At 43.0% G+C, this 22,722-nt stretch overlaps 2 protein-coding genes across 2 annotated transcripts; one reads left to right on the top strand and one right to left on the bottom strand.

Moving 5' to 3' along the window:
• Positions 1-5,169: 5,169 nt before the first annotated feature.
• PNRC1 (proline rich nuclear receptor coactivator 1) lies at positions 5,170-7,589 on the bottom strand. Its single transcript, XM_065059635.1, has 2 exons — positions 6,929-7,589; positions 5,170-6,289 (listed from the first exon to the last, which is right to left on the bottom strand). Exons 1-2 carry the CDS (start codon positions 7,355-7,357, stop codon positions 5,849-5,851), a joined length of 870 nt encoding a protein of 289 aa, XP_064915707.1. The 5' UTR covers positions 7,358-7,589; the 3' UTR covers positions 5,170-5,848.
• Positions 7,465-10,699, top strand: BORCS6 (BLOC-1 related complex subunit 6). The gene is given in 2 exon segments (XM_065059630.1): positions 7,465-7,533; positions 7,535-10,699. Coding segments are annotated over 2 exon segments (1,149 nt in total). The 3' UTR covers positions 8,615-10,699.
• Positions 10,700-22,722: the final 12,023 nt, after the last annotated feature.

Raw genomic sequence — 22,722 nt, 5'->3', positions numbered from 1 at the left:
ATAGACATCTTTTATGTGCAGATTACTGAGGCTGCCATGTAATAGAACTGTACATGACACAAAACCTAAACACAGCCTGGTTTATCTCAACAGCCCAATCAATGACTACAGATGCTAAATGTTTCAAAGCTGAACATGACATTAATTGCATTTTAATATACTAGACAGTGGGATGAGGAAGACTTGCAGATCACACAGCAACCGTGTGTACCAGCAAAGGAAAAACCTGGCTGGAGCTCCAGAATGTCTGGTTGCTTTCCTGGGTTAGTGAACAACCTGCTGAGTGAGCCTAAGCAAACTAGTCCACTTCTGTGTGCCTGTTTTTCCAGCTGTAAAACCTGAAGGCTGCTATCGTACACATACACACTTTATCTGGCCACTTCTCCAATTAGTCCAAAAAGCTGTGAGAACCTGAGAGCAGTAAGTGCTTACACGTAGAGCATTTTGTGATCCCTAAAGCAGTGCTATCCATTAAGAATGCTGTGCCAAAGTGCCAATTTCTGGTCATGAATAATAGGTTCTGATTAGACAAAGTCAGTCACAAGACTTGCCAGTTCATATTGTATTTCCCCAGATAGTCCCAGTCTAGAATTGGTAGGAAACCATGTTTCATCTACGCATTTAAAACCCTTAAATTTGCAGTAAAACAGTGGATACTTTGGGAGATAATTTTTTTCTTGCAGAATCTTTCCACATAATTCAATGGTGACATTTATGCTGCTTCTCTCTTATCTCTTAGTTGACCTTGTTTTCCAGGTTTGTTTTCCTACCTGTCTCATCATTTATTTTTTCCTTATCACTCCTAGTACAGGGCACAAAAATGTATCAACACTTTATGTGTGCTTGCATACAAAGAATATCTAAATTTTGGACAAGGTCTATCAATTTACTATTCCATTATTTTCTACAGTGACCTACAGATACTCTAAATATGACAACATGCAATTTCTGAATGTTCTGATGCTATGAAGGCAACTTACAAAAGCCTCATGCTATATACATAAAAGCAAATTACAGATCTCAAGCTATATATTAAGTAAGGGTGCACCTTATTCTTTCTTGTGCTGCCATGTCACCAGGCAATAAAGAACACAAGATTCAGGTGATGAGAGAAAACAAGAGAAAGCCCTGACTCTGTATACTAAGCCTTTTATTGAATGTAGCTCTAAGTCCTGTTTCAGGGAATAAAAACTAAAGTAAATTGTATTTTGATGGCCATTGCTGTCACTGCTTACAGGGACATTTGCAAATTAAGGTTCATAGACCTACCTCATGAAAGCACATTGCATCATTAAAGGAGCAAACATCATTTTTCATAGCATCTCCTCGAAACTTTATGCTTCATGACCTGAAGAATGGCAAAATGGCAATGATGATTACACCACTTCTTGAATTACACACAGCCATACATTGAACTACAACTAAATACTTAGGAAGGTCTTACAAATAGTAGAAGAGTCCTTGATCCTCAAATGCTTCCTCTCGCTGGTGTAAATTACAGAAATCACACCAGTTCAGTCACCAGAGGCAACCTGCAGCATAAGTAACATAACCAGCATAATTCTCAAACTGAAGACAAGGGTTTATGAACCACTTGGACTAAATGACCACATCTGCCATACACAAGCCTGAATATGTGTTATTTGTAGCGATGAATGTCACTGCACTAACATTAAACAAAAGGACCAACACACCACTTCCAGCAGAGTCAGGGCTTTCTAAAATCCAAAGGCCTATTTTCTGGGAGTTGAGTAAGTGAGATTTTATCATCTCATGGGAAAGAAGTCAAAGAGAAATGCTGACTTCAACACAGGGGAAGTAGTAGTACCTCTGCTAGGGTGTGTTCGCTGTGCAAATTAATTTCTGAGGATTTATTTTTTTCAAACTCAGCTGAATTATTGACCTTTCTGTCTCAGCTCTGATAACATTCTTCTACACTCTCAATGCAAAGCAAAAAATCCACAGCCTCTACATTGCTGGTAACGTTTTCTTGCTTAACTTTACTGTAGTAGGGTCCTTTTGTTAAATGATGTATTTCTCCTTAATTGATGGATGTTCCCTTCATTAGTCTCTTCTATTGAACTGGCAACTACAATTTCTTGTTATCAAAAATATTTAAGGTTGTGATTGCTGTTCAATAAGGAAGCATCAATTTTTCACAGTAAATATTAACATTTTACAACCTTCTCTTTCTTACCTCCTAGCCTCCTCAGGGTAAGGACCAGCCTATTAATAACATAAAACATACTTAGAAACTGCAACAGAAAATAATTCCCCTTATATACTTCAGTTAGCCAGGCATATATTACAAAAAAAAAAAAAAAAAGAATGCATTGTGAAATCCAAATTCAAAGAGTACAAGGGGTTGTAGAAGAAAATAAGGAATGTGTTTAACTGCATGATGTCATGACTTCTATGCAGAAATAAAGGCAAACTCATTTCCAAAATTACAATGAAAACTAATCTATAGTCTTTGGGCTTCATATCATCTGTAGACTTCATATTTGATCTCAGAACCGGGTAAAACAGAAAAAAGTGTGCCACGTATCAAATGCTTCATAATGCAAAACCTTAAAAAATACTCAGTAAACAACTAGTAGAACTGCTTAAAATGATACTACTTGGATAGAACACTAATTAGCTGAAATAAAATTCAATTAATGGATAAAGTTACAGTCTCATATACAGGCTACTTAAGAATTCGTCAGCATGTCTGAAGAGATACTGGTGTACTGGAGCTCATGGGGTTTCTAGCTCCCGTTGCATTAGGAGACAGAAGCATTTTAGCTTTAGTGGAACACCAAGCCAACCATTACTGACGAAGCCGTCTAATGGTTTGAAACTTGGCCACGCATGAAAACCCAGCACCAGATACTTCTGCACTCCATGAAAGCTGATTTTTCAGGGCCATCACCATGTGACATTTAACTGTTTGAAAATGAGCTGGTAGTTAACTTGCACAGTTGATTCCCCTGCAGTTCTGCACAGCACCGCACTGAAGATTGTAAAGGTTTTCATTATCTAACCAAAATGCAGTACATTCTGTTTCCCTGCTCTGACTGAACTCAGAAGAGTTAATAAGCCATTTATTTAATTCCTGTACAGCAGACATGAGCATCTGATGATAACTCAGTATCCACTAAATTTGTTCATTTTCCTCCTTAAAGGCTGTTCACTTCACAAGACTTTATATTATCACGAAGAACTCCTCCAAATATGTCACATTTTTCTTTTCGTTTACCGTCTCTAAACTCAAACAGCATTATGTTCATGTAATACAATGCCTCACCTTCAGGGAACTGGGGTGAGAAATCTATCAAAGTGAAGTGAACTTTGAAAGTCAAAACTCGTGTAAGGAAACAGTGTAGAAAGATAAAGGAAAAAACATAGGGAAGTGACATATTAAGTGCAGAATATGGTCCAAAGAGATGACAGTGTCCTGATTTTTCAGGTGATCTTACTGAAGCATGTAGGCCTAGTTTTCTAATCCAGTCCATTGACCAGGAAGGCATTCAACCCAAAGATCTTAAGAAGATATTAACAGTAAGTGCACAGACACTCCTGCCAGATCACAAGAGGACCCACAATACTGACGCAGAAGCTAAATAAGGTGGTTTTTTTTGGTCTGTTTAGAACGAGCAGCTGAAACATTGTTATCATACCCTGAAAATTTCTATAGTCCAACAAGGTATGGAAAGTTTTGAATTTCAAGATGTCTGAAGTCTCATTTAACTGCTTTAAAAGAATTAGCTGAGGAGCCAAAAGCCATCAGCACTTCACATTTAATTAATTTTGGAATGCTCAGGGATGTGTCAGCAGATCAGAGTAGCACTGAAGAGGTATGTTACATTGCTTAATTTTACATAGGATCAGAGTTAGCATTCAAACTACGTAATTCAGTGTCAGCTCCAAGAGGCAGGGAAGAAGAGGGGCTGACAGTAACGGTGATAATAATAAGGGGGGGAAAAAAAAAAATATATATATATATATATATATATCTGTCTTTAAATAATGTCAACTTAAATGGCTGATGGAAACTAGCTCTTGTCAAACTAGTTATCAAAATTCCAGACAAGTTCAGCTGACAAAATGAACCATTGCCTAAAGGTATGGGGAATTGCTAAAGGCATTTTCCTCTGCGCTTGATGACATTCAGGCAAAAGGAAAATAAAAAAAAAAACCCAACACAACAGCAGATCAATAGAGCATATACCAAATATAGTAAACTTGGATTTAAGGTCTAATTGAGTCATCATTAGTGAGATTCATATACAGTTAAACAGCCTACAGCACTATAGTAAAAATTTTTCAGCTATAATTTCGATAAACAAAAAAATCCTTAGTTTTTGACAAATCTCATTTCAGGACCCTGTTAACAAATATTACCAACTCACAAGCAAAATGACAATGTATTTCAGAAGCAGAATGCACATGGCATGGAGGGATTTATTAGCTTCACCCACTCAGAACCTCTAAAACCACCACCCATGCTAAGGAACCACCTTGGCTGGGACAATGCTGCTGGCATTCCCTTCCTACACCTGTCTCCTTGTACGCTGGTGTCCATATAACACTTTTTTCAGTGGATCCAAAAACTTAAAAGTGCTTTTCTATATCCTGCAAATTTCTCATGTTCTGCTTTACTCATCTTATTTAAATCCTGTATTAATGAAAGAACTATAAATCTGTTACCTCTTCAACATACCTGTCAGACTGATCTACAGTTCAATTCCTGAAGAACTTTAGACTAGAGAAATACAATATCCAGCACAGCTATCAGAAAAACAGAACTGGTGAAAAATGTGAAGCTTAACTTGCCACATCCATACCTTTCTCTCCTTGTTACTTTTCAGTTTAATAACCACTTACTATTAAAATAGTGAAGGAGCACCGCAGTATTAATGTGAATGTGTAATTGCCCAACTTTATCAACACCTGAATTTCCAAGAAACAAAAGGATAAGGAACCTAAAATGACTTATAATAAAATAAACATTTTTTAGAAACAGAAGAAATTCTTAATGAGCTATCCAATTTCTTAATTATTTGGATAGTTGAAAGCTAAGAAGGACAAAAATATTCCTTGTGATGCACTAGAAGATGATCAAGTAATTTTAAGTTCAATACTTGAATTATCAGACACACACACACAAGAAAAACAGAGACGTACTTAAGGGGAGGGCCAAATTGTTTTATTTAATTTTTTAGTGACCAATTAGATATGTTGGCAGTAAGCTCTGCTCTTTTTTTTTTTTTTTCCTTTAAAGAAATCAGCAGTGCTCAAATTGATGGGTTGGAATTTGACTCAAATTCCAGGTAATTTTAAAAACAAACAGATGAACAGGAATTCCATATACTGTTTCCAGAGCAGAGAGCAAAACTTCACATTTGTATGAAAATTTATACTCAGATTGGGACACAGAATGTAAAACTATTGTCAGTAGTGCATGTGTAAAACATTCACATTTGATCTGGAACCTTAAAATCAGAAAGCTGTACTCTCCTTTCAAAATTTTCATTACCTTGTGCAAATCAAGTCAAGTCTTCATGTGTCAAGCACACTTAAAATTGTCCGTATTTTATATACAAGACATCTACCATTCAGGCAGTGCAAAATACATCCTTTCATAACAAAACTAAAATGTACCTCTCAAAGTATGAACAAGAATATACACATAATACATGATGTACACTATTTACACAACCATAAAAAATATAATACAAGGATTTTTTTTTTTTTAAATGTGATTATTAAGACTTGACAGTCTTTTGCAATTTTTGTTGCAACAAGGCATGTTTAAGTTTCCTGGATGGATTTTTCTTTTAAATTACTCAAGAGATCTTGGAAACTACGCTTGAACTTTTAGGAGAGTTTTCAAATGGACTGCCATCAACTCCCTGTTTTGGTCAGACGGTTCAGCTGTGCCACCCACCCAGTGGCTGGGAGGCTTTGGAAGGACACTAGGAGATGGTGGGTCACTAAATTTTGCCCCAGCGTAATTTTCTTTTTGGTTCACTTCAGTTAGGGTGATAGGTTTCTTGGGCTTGGCATTTCTGAAGTTCTCTGTGTTTTTAAGTGGCTTTTTCTCCTGCTTCTGAATTGTTTCTGGCGATACAGAATCTTGCCAAAAGTTCTCTATCTTTTTTGCCGAGGTGATCTTTGTGAGTGGCATGTTACATTTACTCTTCTGTCTGTTCATCTTTGGTTGTTCACACAGGTGTAAACTGTGAACAGGCTGGCTGTAAGGGACGGCAGCCTTCTCAGTCTTTCCCATCTTGTTCTTTAAGAACTGCAGAGACAAAGAGCTCACGTCAATGCACGGCCTGTCTCCTCAAGAGGTGTGTCCAGTGCGGTGTGAGGTACCAGGGACCGCTTCCACCCCAACGGCTCACCCGGCCGCCTCACTCGCGGGGTGTAACGGGTCGGGCGGACGACAAGCTGCCCGCCACCCCCCTCCTAGCTCCCCCACGCCTTTCTACCACTGCTCCGTTCGCACGCACGGCGGGCAGCGCCCAGCAACAGCGGGCGGGCAGCTGAGCCCCCTCGGCCGGCCGGGTCCCACCGCGACCCTCCTGCCGCCGCCATGGGGCGCTGCGCCCCGCGCACGTCCCGCCCGCGCGCACAGGGGGCAGCTGGCGCGCGGCCAGCAGGCTAAATCCGGCTGTTGCTGGGCGCAGCGGCCGGCGCCGATTGGTGGCGCCGAGCGGCCAATCGCCGCCCGCCGTTCCTCTCCCTTTCTCTCTCCCCCCGCCCCGTCCGAGCGGGCGTAACGGAAACTCTTCCCCCTCCCGCTCCCCCGCCCGTCCGCACGCACACAGGGGTGAGGGGAGGGGAGGGGAAGGGGGGCAAGCGGCTCGCCGGCTGCCGCGGCGCGGGAGAAGGGGGTGGGGAAGAGGAATGTGCAGAAGTAGCGGAGCCCCGTCTTTACCTCCTTCCTGAGGGGTTTGCTGGGTGCGGGTCTCTGGGGGGCGGGCGCGGGGGGCTCCTCCGGGGGGACCGTTGCCAGGCCGGGGGCAGACGAGGGAGCTGGCACTGGGTGAGCGCGAAGTTCGCCCGGGCCGTGCGCTGCCAGCGGGGTCCTTCTCCCCAAGCCGGCGCGGTGCTGTTGGTACTGCTGGTAGCGGCTGGGCAGGAGCCCCGCGTGGCCGGGCCGGATCTTTCCCTTCCTCCGCCGAACTCTCTTCAGCGCGGGCCGCTGGCCGCTTGCCGGGCCCGCCAGACAGCAGCTGGGCTGGTTCTCACAGTTGCTGTCCCCTCGCCTGAGGCGCTGAAGGAGAGCGGAGGGCAGCCGCCGGGGGTCTTCGGTGCCCGCCGAGATCCGAGCCAGGAAGGGCGGCGGTGCCGTGGTGGTGACCATGGTGGGACGTGGGTACCCAGAGCGGTAGCGGGGAGAGGGGTCGAGCCCAGGTGGGGATGAGCGGGTCGGGTCGCTGGGGAGTGTCTGCCCGGGCTTTGTAGGCTGAGATGGTGGCGCAATCGGATCCGCTGCTAGGAGAACATGGCGGGGGAGTGAAGGGAGCAACCAGCAGCGCCCCTATGTTGTTACCCGAGCGGGACACACCCCCTTCCGCCCCCGCGCCAATCGCCGTGCGAGGATGGCGCGAACGACACGCCTCTCCACCAGGCACCACCAATCCCGGCGAAACAGCGATCTCTCCGGCCCTGCCTCGGCCAATCAGAAGCGACACAAACACTTGGGGCCACGCCCGCTTCCGCAGGCCGTCCAATCCGGGCAGACACAAACAGTGGGCACGCCCCAGTCTCCGAGTCACGGGCCCTCAGTGCGAAACGAGCGGACGGGACAGGCGGTTCTGCTTGCGAGAGCCGCCGGCCAATCGGACAGCACACAAACAGCCGCGGCCACGCCCCCAGGTGCCCCGTAGCCAATTGAGGGAGACGTAAACAGGCGGCGGCGCGCCCTCTGGTGGGCGGTGGCGTGACGGCGGATAGGCACGCGTCGCCCGCCATGGAGGGACCGGCGCTGCGGCCCGCGGCAGCCGCCGGGCTCCCGGCCGCAGCGGAGGAGGGATCCGGCCATGAGGCGGCGGGACGGAGGCGGGACGAGCGGAGCCTGGAGGCGCTGAGCCTGGCCGCCGGTGGCGGGGCGCCGGCGGGGCGGCAGCTGCCGGAGGGGCGGCGGGCGACGCTGGCGAGCGCCCTGGAGCTGGAGGGGACGGTGCTGCGCGAGGGGCGCCTCACCCAGTTCGTGGCCAACAACCTGGAGCGGCGCATCCGGCAGAGCGGTGCCCCGCGGGGCGAGGCGGCCGTGCCGGCGGGGAGCGGCGGCGGCTCCTCTATCCCCGCCATCGACCCCGGAGCGCTGCAGGACGTGGTGGCCCTGGCCGGGCAGGTGGCGGCGCAGGTGGACGAGCTGCTGCGCAACGTGCACTGCGGCCTGCAGGCCCTGACGGCGCTCAGCGTCGGCTGCATCCAGACCTACCGCGACGGCGTGGAGAGCCTGGGCGAGGCGGCCGACCTCAGCATTCGCGCCATGTACGCGCTGGTGGCGCGCTGCGAGGAGCTGGACCGCGCCATGCAGCCCGTGCCCGCCCTGGCCAAGCGCATCCGCGACATGAAGGGCACCCTGGAGCGGCTGGAGGGGCTCTGCAAGTAGCGCCGCCCCGGCGCGGTATCGTCCGCCCGCTGCCGCCGGGGCTGCAAAGCCAAGGCCCCGCTGCCACCCTGGCGGGGCTTCCCCGGGCGCTGGAGGAGGCTCGGCCGCTCCGGCACGCCCTGGAGGCCGCCCGCACTGCCAGGCTTCCCGCCGGGGCCGCCGCTGCTCGCCCCTCTCCGGCAGCCCCAGCGCCGGGCCCGCACACCGCACCTTCAGCTCGTCACCTGCACACCCTTCCTCCCGCGCCCCCGTACCTGACCAGCCGGCAGCTGCGGCCAGTTCGCTGGTTTTACTCTGGAGGAAGTGAAATTTTTGCAGCCGATGAAGGGAAAGGTCCCGGTTGAAATCGCGGGGTAAACGGCAGACGGTTCTTCTTAGCTTCAGCTCCATTAAAGAATTTGGATCCCACATGCCTTATGCTTTCTATTTATTGAAGGCTAGGAAAAACTAACCGATCTTAATTAAAAGCAGCTGTTAATTTATTTTTTTTTTTTTAACCAAACTTGAAATTTAGTGAATACTTGCTGCTTATAGGCATACACACTTATTTGTAGTTGACTTAATGCCTGACAAGTAATTCTCACTTCTGCCGTTGCAGCAAACAAACATGCAGAACACTGCTGTCTCTTACAGGACACAGCTGTAAGAGAAGGTAGGAGGAAATTTGATATATATATATATATAGCAAAGACACTTGCTTTCTGAGAAAAACATAAAATCTCTGGAACATAATTGAGATTCAGATAAAAACAAATCTATAGAAAAAGCCTTCAGATAAAATATGCTTTGCCTCTATTACTCTCCACAGTTTTCACAGTGTAGAAGCTTAAATGCCATCACTGCGAAATGATCCTGTGATTTTTTTTTTTTTTTCAATTTGGAAAATATATATCTAATTAGATGAGGAACATGAATATGTGATGACATTACATGGGTGTAAGACTGACATAAAATAGGTACTTTGGGAGGATTTATTTGTATAACTTGAAGCTTTTATATGCATCACTGTATGCAGAAGTGGTTTTGCTGTATCAGTAAGTATTTCCTCTGAGGCCTGAGAGTACCTGAATTCTCTGCTTGCTATGGTTCCTATGCAACTCACCTCTTCGATGATGCTCCTAGGAATCCATTTAGGTCACAAATGCCCTTGTAACAAGATTTCAGCAGAGAAATGATCACTGTGATCTTATGTATGTGTAATGGTGCTTAGCAGCTCCTAAAAACCTTGGAGCAATGGTAGCCAGAGGTGCTATATGAGTCCTGTAGCTTTTGGTAGAAGAGCAGATAGGTTTATGATGGGTGCAGCTGCTGCTCTACCATAACCTCATTAAAAACACTGAGCGAGGGGTGGATGCTCTGATACACCGTGCTTCTACGTGTACACAATACTGAATTGTAACAAAATAATATGTTTTTATGCCACCCTGGTTAGCATAATGCCAGTCTCTGGCCCATTTTGGTCTTTTCAACTTGGCTGTATCTTTCCCTTGGCACAGGGATGTATTTCATGTGTGGCCTTCCAGCCCCAGCAATGGCAGAAGGCTGGAAACAGGCTGTGCTGAAGTTGTGCTCCTTGTGGCCACAGCTCCTGTGGTAACTGCTGGGGAGCAGCTGTGGCTCCGGGAAGAGACCAGAGGTCTCACAGGGGTTAGTGGAGAGAAAAAGGATTTAACTGCCCCCGCCCATGGGTGTAGAAGACACTAGAGATTTTGCAAGATGACAGCAACAGTTGTATTCTATTTGAGGTGTTATTCTTGGGAAGGTTCAAACTTGTGTATCATGGAGACACGGTAATTTTGCTAAGTATGTTTTGTATATGTCAAGAGTGAAAGCCAAAGTTTGATCTTGCTTGACTTGTGAGTATTGTTGAAATGTACAGGAAAGACCTGCAAGTTTATTTGTATAGCCACATATGTACAGCTACACTTTATTCATACAGGCTCATTTGAAGCCTTTAGAGCATATATGTCTCATTACGCTATGGGTTTTTCATAGCATTTCATTTGCAGTCACCTATGTTCAATGCTAATTCCCTGCTAAAATTGTCAAGTCTGTAGAATAAAATCATTACTTTTATATTTTTAATTGTTAGTTGTTAGTTGTTGAAGTGTTTCACTTCTTAATTATTGCTTTTCTTATTTGGTAAAATAATTGGAAAGCTAATTTAAACGCTGCTCCTGCATCTGCACAGAGACCTACCTGTTAATTTGATTGCAGAGCTGGTTTCAGTCTAGGTCTTCAGGCAGTAATTTCTGACAGTGATGTCATTCATGTAATGAAAAAAGGATGAGCAGTGAATTATAAGCATGAAGGAAGTGGTAATTACAGTGTTTGGGTTTGTTTCTTAATGTCTGTCTGAAGTTTCAGCTTGTTTGAAGGGCAGGCTTAGCTGAGGCAGGTGAAGTGGCTCCTGTTCCCAGGTGTCTGCCTGGTTCATTTGTCCCCCCTGGGACAGGTGTGGCTGAAACGGTGCAAGTCTGATGTGTGCCAACACAGTCAATATTGATATGTTATCAACATTTCAGGCTAGACATGAGGAAGAATTTTTTTATGATGAGGATGATGAGACACTGGCCCAGGTTGCCCAGAGAGGTGGTAGATGTCCCATCCTGGAGACATTCCAGGCCAGGCTGGACAGGGCTCTGAGCAACTTGATCCAGTTGCAGATGTCCCTGCTCATTGCAGGGGGTTGGACCAGCTGACCTTCGAAGGTCCCCTCCAACCCAAACCATTCTATGATTCTGTGGTTCTGTGATCACATAGCTGCGATAGCTTACAGCCCCAGTCCATACCAGCCTCTGTCACTGCAGGAATGGTGACACTTGCCAGTGTCTATGCCAGTGCAGCTCCAGGGCCAGCGCTGGCCTTCAAGTCCCATTTGAGCTATGTGCAGCTCAGCAGCTTCTGGTGAACCTGATCTTTCTGCGGCCAGATGCTTCTGTATTGCCTTTCTGATCCCAGTCCAGGCTTTCTTGTGCATATTCTATGTTAATTCTGTCACTTTCCAACTTTTGGATGTTGAGTGTGAAAGCTTTCAGGTTCTTCTAGCCTGTATTGCTTCACTTCTCAGTGAGTAGAGTAAAACTATATCTGGGTTTTCCAAGACCTTTGCATGTGTTTGCATGTATTTTCTTGCTTAGTTGCTTAGCTTTACAATTGGTCTTGTTTTTCCTTCCTCATCAGCTGCCAGGTGAGCTTTAATTGTTACAAAACAGGCAAGGTCAAAGAAGAAAACTAACAAAATAAAATGACGGTGTAGAGTGCTAAGCAAAGCCAGATACAGTATCAGCTGTGTGCCCGGAATGACTTCCCTGCTCTGATAACCCTCAGTTACTCTGTTAGGAATTAGGTTAGTTGGCCTTTTTTTTTTCTTCTTCTTTTTTTTGTTTTTTTCAGGAGAAGTGTCAGATCTGACTATGGAATTATGTTTTTCTGATGAAGGTGTGGTTGGTTCTGCTTCATTCAAGGCTTTTACTTCCTTTCTTCTTTTGAGAGGTTTTATATTCCCTGGCTCTGAACTGATTCCATATCCATGCTATTTAAAGGAGCTTTACCAGTAAAACCCTGTTACAGCTGAAAAAAAACCCCAAGCAGTCACCCAAAGCAGAAATGAATATCACTGACATTTCACCTTTTTTTTTCAGTGTTACTTAATTGCATCAGGTATTTCATAAGTAAATACATCAACTTTTTGTGTGTTTTGCTGCCAGCCAGCCACTGAAATACATAAGTATTTTGTCTGGAATGTCCAGATTTATGGGGGTATGTACCCCCATAAATCTGAGGTCTTGACTGAGTTACTGAGGAACAGGAGTTGAATCCGAGACCATACCTCCTAGCATTAAAGATGCAACTATTTTGAAATGGTTTCAGATAGCGTGGCTGTACCACCAGAAGACAAAAAAGCCTTAATACTTCAAAATTAGCAGCAGCTTTCCACAGGAGTTTGTAGATGAGCCTCTGTAGCAAATTGTGTTAGCTGAAACTGAAAAGTATTTAAGATAGAGGGTGCTTGCAATAGGTGTCATCTAACATACGACAGGTTCTTTCTGTCAGATGCCACACTACCTCATCCTGATCAACCCTGGTGTGTACACCTCAAAACAAAAAAAACCCAAACAGCAAAAAAAACAACAACCCAAACAAAACAACCACCAAAACACAAAACAAAAGCCTTTACAAGATCAGCAGATCATGTTTATGTTGCTGTCACAACCTGCTTTGAGAAAAGGACATTCCTATCGAAATCATAAAGTGTTCAATTAGTACACTTTTGTGGATATTGTCTCCACTTCTGGCCCCACCCTGACCCCATCCAGGATCCTCCCGCCACGCATGCAAGAGCACCCATGGAAGAGAGAGAGTATTCATGACGTTTCTTCTTCAGAAACTTAACGCAGTTATTGCATCAGATGCAGGAACTGAAACTCGGCTGGGTTTCACATTTGCTGCTCCAGCTTGGTGCCTGGGGAAGCTTTTGTCATCATTATTCTCTGCTCTTCAAAGCTCCAGAAAAAGAGACGTGATCAATAGACTTGGGCCCTGAGCTTCTCCTTAAAAGTCAAGATCATTCTGCCCCATGTTCTGATATAGTAGCATTATGCCCTTATCTTATAACAGGAAAAAGGATGAAGAATCAAAATTTCAAACCTTCCTGGAGTTCTGGTTCCCTCCTGCTATTTATAGACACTAGAAGCTATGCAAGAAACAAACCAAAATAAAAACCCCACAACCTCCTCTCCCCAGAGACTGCTAATTGATCCTCTTCCCAAAGCTGAGAGGATGTGAACAGCTTGACAGTTTCATAAATAATGATATTTATTGTCTGTCAAGGGCAACATGCTGGAGATGGTTCTTGCAGTGTTATTGAATCCTGATGAGACTTAAGAGAAGCTCAGTTTAAAGAAAATAAAATACTACATTTTAATTACAATATTGATAGGGTTGGAGATGGGGCACAACACTAGCAAACCTGGCATCTGCTGCTTGCTAGCAGGGTTGGGCTGTCGTGTACATCAGCCAGGATGCAGCAACATTAGCTGGGAGAGCAGGAAAGCAGAGTTAAAACTAGATTATTTTCCTAGATTACAGCTAGAAAGTGCTGTCACTGTAATTGCTTCCAGAATTTGAGTTAACATTGCTGTGGTAAATAACTGTGAAATACTTTTGTTGAAAATTGATTTGTCTCAGGCAAGGGTAGTAATTTATGTCAATATTTTTATTTTCATGAATGCTAGTTAGAGAGGGAAGAATACTAGAATTTTGTCCAACACTGTATTTCTTGTCTCACTGTGACCAACCATGTTTTTTTCTTGTCTTTATGGAAAGTGCTGGAAAAATTCCCAGCATTGAACTTCCTTGTATGACAAAGAGCTGTGCCCAGCGAGTTATTAGGAAGTGCTTTGTTAAGAACAGCTTCCTTGTCTGGAAGTACATGTGAATGAGGGGGAAAAAACCCCACAGACTTGCCAGACAATAATTTCTAATTTTACAGTGGTCTAACAATCCTGAGTATCTCGTTTGTCACTGAGATTGTTTGACTACACTCAGCAGCAAAAAATCCTAAATTGAAATCTCAGCTTTTTAATAAATGAGCTTGATTTCTGTGGCCTAATATCAGCAGTGCCGTTTACCAGCCATTTTCACTCTAATGAGATCTTTCTTGTCTGAACTTGAACTGTTGCCAGTAAAGGAAATGCTAACTTGAAAATAAAGTCCTTTAAAGTCAAAGTATCATTTGACTTTGTTCCTCTTTCTGTTTTCACTGCCTGTGCAATTTGTTTACTCGGTGGATTTTTTTTTCCAGGCTGGGACTTTCCAGTGACGTGCCCTCAGCTGCAAGGAGGGGGGAGTTTCTTACTGCTGAGCAACATTGTGATTTTCCATTTTCCAAAACTCTTCCTGCGTGCCACTTACAGTTGCTGATATGGACGTGATTTGGTTTTGTTTCCCTCTTTAAAAAAGAGATGTGCAACTACAAGCCTTTCATCACTCCTGCCTCATGTCACCAGCTTGCTTTTGTCTGCTGAGAGCAACTGGAAAGTTACAACACTGTCCCCCCACAGTTCACCATTTTCCACAGCCACCAGCTTTACCACATTTCACCTGGCAAAACCTTGTCCTGGACCACATCTGAGCAGTACTCTTTCATCCCACTTATCTTTTGTCTTCAGTTGCATGACCTGCTACATCAGTGTTGTTATCATACCGCCAAGGCACCGACCTTCTTTCTTAGGTCAGTTATATCCTCCTTCAGCTGCCCTTGTTGTTTTTCAGTCCTGTTCTGCCTCAAATTCAAAATGGTCATCTGCAAGTCCTCGCCAAGACCAGCTTCTGCTGCCTACCTGATCTATTCTCTTTTGATGTCACCCATTCCTTTAGCCTTTAAAATGTCTCAGTAAATTGCCTTATGCTTGCTTTTGCTCTGACTTCCTTGCTGCTGTCTTCTCCAGTGCTCTGTGTATCCAGAATACCCACCACCAAGTGTCTTGTTTTTAAATCAACCCATGGGAGTGGGCAAGTCACAAACTACAAAGATAATAGATTTCTATTTATTGTACTAAAGAGAAGGCATTACGGAAAAATTAAACATCTGTAACAGAAGAGAGCTAGATCTTATTATTGTTCTGATCTAGTTTAATAAAATGGCAACAAACAAATAAAACTGAACAAACTACTTGCAAAATAATACTAGTATAACTGTGTGCTGTGATTTATCTGGTAAGAGACAGGAAAATCAGTCAGCTGCTGCTTACACAGGCTCTTCAGGATGGGGTTATAGAACACCAAATACCATGTGACATGGTGAGCTGATGCAATATTTTTAAAATACGTGCAAGTCCCCAAAGCAAACTATGTTGTTTTTCCTTTTAATAATAATAGAAAAATGAAGTAAATACTGGAGTAAGGCTCCTGCTAAATGGGATTCTGGTCTCCCTGTCTTCCTTTTGGCATGTACACGCACAGGGCTCTCAGTGACTTTATGAAGAGCTGTATATATTTATATGGAAGTTACGAAATTAATAGGATGTGTTATATTTATTACTTGCAACAGACCTTGAAAAGGAACAGTAGTAAAGAAGGATGTGCTTCAATATTAGGAGTACAGGATATGCCAAACCGAATCTTCCTATTTATTCACCAAGATTGACGTGTATACACTTTAGTATGGCAAATAAATTCATTTTTAACAAGATTCTTTTTCTCTTACTTTCAGTGATGCACAGTCAATAGAGAGATGCTAGTCATAACCAAAGGACTAATTCTACGTACATGTTAAAATGTCATTTTTAAACAAAAAATATGGAGCTGTACTGAGTTGAACTGCTGTATAAAGTCAAACTTAAAAGCCGCTTTCATAATGGTCAACTAGGCAGTTCTTAATATGTGCATACAATCTTCTTATTAAAACATCCATCAGCAACAATTACAAAGACTCCAGTCCAACCAAATGTCGGGGTCTGTTTCTCACACATTAACTGAACCGTAAGTAAGTGAGATAACTGGTTCGGACATTCAGTAAAATAGGAGTAATGGAACATGTTTCCTCTATGTGTTAATATAAAACAGAAAAATTGTGTAACTTGTTGATGACTACTGGAATTTACATAGCATTGTAGAAATTTTTAGTTGCAGCATTCACTCACCAGCTTTTGCGGTTGTGAAATCCAATGTACATCGTCTTTGTCCTTGATTATTTATGAGCTTTGCTTTGAGACAGGGCTGGGTACTTTGTCTCAGAAATAGTTCAGTCTCACTAACAGACAAAACAAAGACCGGGACAAAACTTCATTTGTTTCTCTACGAATCTGTAAGTGAGACTTTGATTTAAATATGTTGCTGATAGTCATTTGCATAATGCTTTGGAAGCAGAAGTTCCCTGAGTTGAACACAGGGCGATAAACTTGTAATCAGAGTGTACCTTCAGCAGCATGACTTGTCACTGCTGCCTGCAAGATAGCATAGCTTTAACCTTACGTGTTTCTTCTGTAAAAAAGCAGCTGGATGATGCAAACATGGGAGAGTCAGATCAAAGGGCTTCTCTGTTACACCATTTTATTTATTAGGATTTTTTTCTCCTGATTCCCTTTCATTTCTTATTTGTTCCCTTGGGGAATGCCACAACAAAGCACTTTTTTCCATTGCCAGCAGTCTGGTTAGTAGGTCATTTTTTTAATGTAGCACTGCTGTTTTAAGCTACCTCTGACAATGTAAATCAACAGATATGCTTTGTGCATGTATCATGTTGGCGCAGCCAGTGTGCTAGTAAGCTGAAATACTTGTATTTTGGAAACCTACTCAATACCAGGCAGTGTTGAAAGTGAATTCTCACTGCAGAAGAAGAGCATTTTTGTGAGTCACCGCAGAATTGGCATGATCTTAAAGGTCTTTTCCAACCTAAATGATTCTGTGATTCTATGGCCCTAGGGCAGAAAAGGATCGGAGATCCCACAGGGAGGTCTGCAAGCCTGGCTTCAGGTTGCTTCTCTAGAAATAAGGAGAAAGGATAAATAGGTCATGGGGTAGGTTGACTGTATCTCCAGGGATCTGCCAGAGTAGGTCTGTGGGGCCGGCAAGTTCTCACCACAGGCGCTGTTTCCCTCAGTACCAGAAATTACTTTATCCCTGAGGTAATTAATACTGTCAAAACTGGATACATTTATTTATCATGCTTTTGGATGCCATGGTTCATGTAGAAGAAAACACTATTTAATGTTAAACAGATGAATATAATTGAACCATCTGTAGCCCACACTCCATAAAAAAGAGAAAGCAACTGCCCATTTTTGTATGTGTGGTTTTGCCACCCAAAGGTAAAAAAAAACTTCTTTATGTGACAGTGGGTGTCAGTAACAGATGGAAAAAGAACACAGCTAGATCAGGAACAATGGTGGATGTAACAATAGCTTGCTGGCTATGGTTATTTGAAAGCTGTTCCAAGTGTAACTTTTCCATGGTCTTTTCCACACTGAAAATCTTAACAGATACAGCAATAAAACTCTCACAGTTTTTCTACTGAAGTTTGACTGGAATGTGTGTTTCAAGATCTGGATTAATAATGTCAGTTCTCTACTTTTAATAGTTGAGCTTCACACATTAATCCGACCCAAATTTCCTTCAGATCCTTCGTGAGATCGCAAATCTGAGAGAAACTGAGACCATATTTTGATATTTGGCATCAATGTCAGGCGTATGTTAGGGCAGCCTGAGCTGCCCCTCTCCTTACCACACGTTCCTGAGCATCTACAGCATTTCCCTCAGAGTTCACCCATCCTGCTGGTGCAGCCACAACGTGACCCAGAGCAGGAATTTAACCCAGCTGAGCTCAGCCAAGAGCGAAGGGGGAGGCTGGTTTGCTTTTCGGCTGCATGACTCGATTGTTTCACTGCAGGAGAGCGCAGACGGTTGCTCAGCACCAGGGAGGAATCGACGTGGAGCAGAAAGGGTGTGTGAGCCTGGTGCTCGCAGTGGAGATAAGGAAAGTGCTCAGGGAGGGCTTCCAGCTGCTCCCACTCACATCATGTTGACCTACAGCCCGCAAAAATGCATTGCTGATACTTTAGCTGTTGAGTGGGTAAAAAGAATTACCTAGCAACAGTTCTACCCGTTTCGAAGCTGGTACAAACTGCAGTGTAGAGCAGAAGAGAAAATAATAAGGCGGGTTGTGATGAAATGCCTTGTCATCATTCTACCTGTTCACTCTGTGGAAATCAAACTTTGCATCTAAGATGCAAACAATCAAAACATGCTTCCTATCCTAAACCAGCTTACCCTTGTGTATAACCAGGATTGTGACCATACTGTTCATACTCATTTAAGACTCAGTATCTCTGTGTCATTCAATAATTTGCTTTTAATATATCACTTCAGTTCTGTTAATGACTCTCTGCTGTTGTGTACCAACGTTTGCTGGCACATTTTTCTAATTCTCCATGTTAGAGAACCTGTATAGATAAGGCCTGAGTCACATTCCACTGAAAAGGTCTTTCACTGAAATTTAGAAAGCTGAGAGTTTGTCACATAGCCTGTCTCTGACAAAACATCCAATTATAGTAAAAAATACAATACTAAACTCATTTTAGCAGATCCAATTCCCAGTATGTGGAAGGATACGTAGAGATGTTTCTCCCCAAAGGGATTTTTTGAAAAGCAGTTTCTGTAGAGCAGAGGTAGATACGGGAATTCACAAAGTGACTTTTCTGAAGAAGTGTTAACATTTTCCAGTAACAGCCTGCACACTTCCAGTGCATAAAGATTGTTAGCCAAACCCCAAAACTTCAAACTACTGGAACATAGTGTGAACCTCGGAGATCCAGGAAATTCATTTCAGGTAATACAGCGTCATCTTCGTACCTCCTTCCCTTTCTCAATGACCTTGATCTCTCTAAGTAAGTCCCTAAAAGTCCACTGGACAAGGACAGCTTCATACTCTTATTGAGAAAAGGTTTGAGTACAAGGAAAATAGCTTTATTTGCGTTAATCTTAACCTAGTTACAGCCAGTAAAACCAGCAGCAGAAAGAAGTGGAATGCATTTTAACTGAAGCTGTATGAAAAGGAATGGACCACAGGCACTACATTCTCTGACGCAAAGTCTATTCCATAATGTCCATCGTAAGTTGACACTGCTAGAAAGCCTGAAGTGGTGCGAATGTGAAAAGAAGTATTTCTAGTGAATGACAAATATATTTGAAATGAAAAAAAAAATTCCTTTTGCTGAGCAATCCTTGGAAGAGAGGAATTTACAACCTATACAACGTCATTGTCTAAAATGACATTTTCCAGCCTGAGGTTGCCTAGATCAGTGATGCTGCAGATGTTTATGTCAGGATATTTCTCTTGCTCTACTTCCTTTTGAGTGAAGCTTTTTCAGAGAAGAGTAGCATGTGTTCTTGTAAAGCTTGTTACCCCACGCATATTGACAGAAAGCAAAACTAACCTCACAAGGGCAGCATTTGAGCATCTGATTTTATATATATATATATATGCAAGCATGCATATCATAATTGAATATTATACCATAATTTAATTTGTATACAATATAAATATATATTCAGATTTGATTTTAAAAATGCCTGTATGGCTGCCAGGCTGATCACTTTGCTTTTACTCCATATTCCTTTGCCTTTGGCCAGTTTCTTGGGGTATTTTCAGCACTGCAAACATTTCAAGAGAGAGACTGTGTTCTTCATTTATATTTCTACAGTATATGATGCATATTTTGTATAATACAGCCGTATAAATAAAAACTGGTCTGTATGTATTTTCTCAGGTACTATATTATAGCTCATACATATATTATTCTTCACAGGCTTTATGGTCACACATATCCATAGTATACATATCTATAGCCACAAACTTATGATGCAGAAGGTCTGAGAGAGTGCCAATGGGTAATAATCTTTTGTTTGTGTGACTGATCATGAGAAAAAAGATTTTTGCTGGTACAGCAACCCAGAACTTGATCATCATGTACATGGGTTTGCAGGCTGAAAGACTCTTGGCTATTTCAGGCTGTAGAGGAGCAGTAACCCTCCAACAGCTCCTGACTGCCTCAATCTGCCTCCCACACTGCCTGGGGCCTCAGTTCCTCCATTAGTTTTAACCACAGCCTCCATCTGGGGCAAGATTTTGGCTAAGGTGTCCATATTCAGGCAGTAGTGAAACTAGAAAGTGTAGCAACAGCATGCTGTTTGCCTTTGTAGAGTCCAGTCACTCCCCAGCCCAGCTCCAAGACTGTGAGTCATGCTTTCCACTTACGTAGATTAGATGAGTTTCTCATATATTATGTCATACTTTTCCCTAGTGCTAGTCACCTTCCATCGTGAAATTTTAATTGCTTGATTACTTTATCCAGACTCAAAACACGCTACTACCGTATGATTTCATTTTATGCAATAGACCATATATTCTTACATGTTACAGCTGGGTATTTTTTACAGTGTAGATTTCCACTGAAAATCATCCTTCACAGCTGATGCGAGTAACGCCTCTGGTGTCTAAGTCAAACCATAAGAACTCTAGGCAGACCAGTGTTAGTCCTCCAGGAACGACAGACCCCTTGCTTACAAACCTATTGTCCAGCTGTGCATTTTGGTTACATCAAGTACACCAGCATTTCTGCTGCAGAGGAATGACAGGAAGGCATCACGTTCTTCAGGCCTGGAAGTCAGTACGTGAAGTCACAGCTGTTGTCCCTCTTCAAGAACAGCAACCCTCTGCACACACACATCTCTCCAATTCCTTTCCAGGTAGATCTCCTGAGTAAATCACCTGCTAAGTAAATTATCTGCCATATCTGCACGTCAGAGCTAATACTGTTAACGTCCCCTGTAGTGGCGTGGGATTTACACGTCACTGCTAAAGCACACGCATGTTGGGTGGTGTAGTCTGATAGTTCATCATAGAATCATAGGATAGCTTGGGTTGGAAGGGACCTTCAAAGGTCACCTAGTCCAACCCCCTGCCATGAGCAGGGACATCTGCAACTAGATCAGGTTGCTCAGAGCCCTGTCCAGCCTGGCCTTGAATGTCTCCAGGGATGGGGCATCTACCACCTCCCTGGGCAACCTGGGCCAGTGTCTCATCACCCTGGTGATGACCCCAAACACTATACCCAACTCAAGGACCTGGATTTAAAGCAGCTTCATCCTAAGCTTGCTGTGTGATCCATGCCTATAGAGAGATTTATTCTACAGGTTGAGCTAACACTGTAATATCTTAAAGGCTTGAGATGAAAATGACATATTTCCAGGATGAAACCCTGAGGGAAAATGTGAGATTAAAATTATGACTTGAAAGCGAGCTACTTATATTGCATCCATTAGTCTGTTAGTTTTATTACTCTTACAGAAAGGTGGGTGTAGCCTACATTCTACTAAGTGTCTGTGTTGTCTTCTGTTGGAAATCTAATCAACTATATAATAATCTTGCACTAGGAATGACACCAGAAGCTGATTTTGCTATTTTAAGCTGTTTCCTGTTTACTTTGGACAGGAAAAGTAACTGGACTTCAACTTACATCATTTTAAGTCTGTGAGGTCATGGTGCCCCCTAATGTTTTGTAGACTAAAGACTGGTAATTTTGTTGAGTTCCTCTCAATGCTCTCTATAAAAAGAACACTGTAAATGACATTTTATTTTTCAAATATATTGGAGCTCTCAAAACTTTTTTTCAATATCCATTTTGTTATTGTATACATGCAAGAAATAACTTTCTTTTTAAGTCTTATTTTCATTTTCAAACCTGGAAAAACAATTTGTCTCAGAAGTACGGTTCTTCATTATTTTTTGACACCAAACGAGCAGCCATGAATTAAAATACTCTTGAGTTCCTAGCATTTTCTTTTGATTTTTAAAAGTCAATGCATACTCAGCATTTTATAGAAGCCTGTATTTCAAGAAACCTAGAGAACCTAGCCACAACCAACCATAATATTAACTTTCCCTTAAATCTATGTTTTCATTGTACTTTTTTTTCTTTGACTGCCTCTAGATAAAAAAAAAAATGGTATACAGAAAAGATGGGATGTTATATCATAGACAAAACACTTGCAGTTGCTTTCCCCAAGCAATCCTATAAATGACCACTGTGTCTACCTACATGTTCCTTGCTCAGACACAGCCAGTGTTGGCTTTTGGAAGCCACACAAAGAACTGAGGAATGTGGTGTCTTCTGCTGGAACATCAGAAAGAAGTTATCTTCACTATTAATGTCGCAACTTGAAGCAGGAAAGTATGTTTGTTCATGAAGAATGTCTGATGCAACACACAAATCACCATCCTGTGTAAATTGTTTCAGTGTCTAACATGGTAAAGTTCAGTGTAAACTACACATGCAGAACACATAACAGCAGCTGTAAATAACCAAGCACTCCAGGCCAGAAGGACACATCACCAAGGAAGCACTAGAGCAAGTTAAGAGTAAACAGAGTCACTTGAAATCTATGTTGTGTCTATGGAAGGCAACGCAGCAACACTTTCTGAAACGTGTGAATACCCTGTTACTCTGCTGGAGGACACTGGTCTTTTGAGTGATTACATTTTCCCCATGTAAAATTCCCTATAAAAATACATTGAGCAGTGAAAACAGACAGGGGCGATTCCCTGT

The sequence above is a fragment of the Columba livia genome, chromosome 3 (genome assembly GCF_036013475.1).
Source record: "Columba livia isolate bColLiv1 breed racing homer chromosome 3, bColLiv1.pat.W.v2, whole genome shotgun sequence".
NCBI lineage: Eukaryota > Metazoa > Chordata > Aves > Columbiformes > Columbidae > Columba > Columba livia.
Note: the sequence above shows the minus strand (reverse complement) of the source record. Positions and strands in the feature narration are given on the sequence as shown.

Bases quoted from the DNA above. Each gene is read 5' to 3' on its own strand.
- PNRC1 (XM_065059635.1), bottom strand. From the start codon at position 7,357: ATGGTCACCACCACGGCACCGCCGCCCTTCCTGGCTCGGATCTCGGCG. The intron at 6,290-6,928 runs GTAAAGACGGGG...TTGTCTCTGCAG, and splicing joins GCAAACCCCTCAGGAAGGAG to TTCTTAAAGAACAAGATGGG.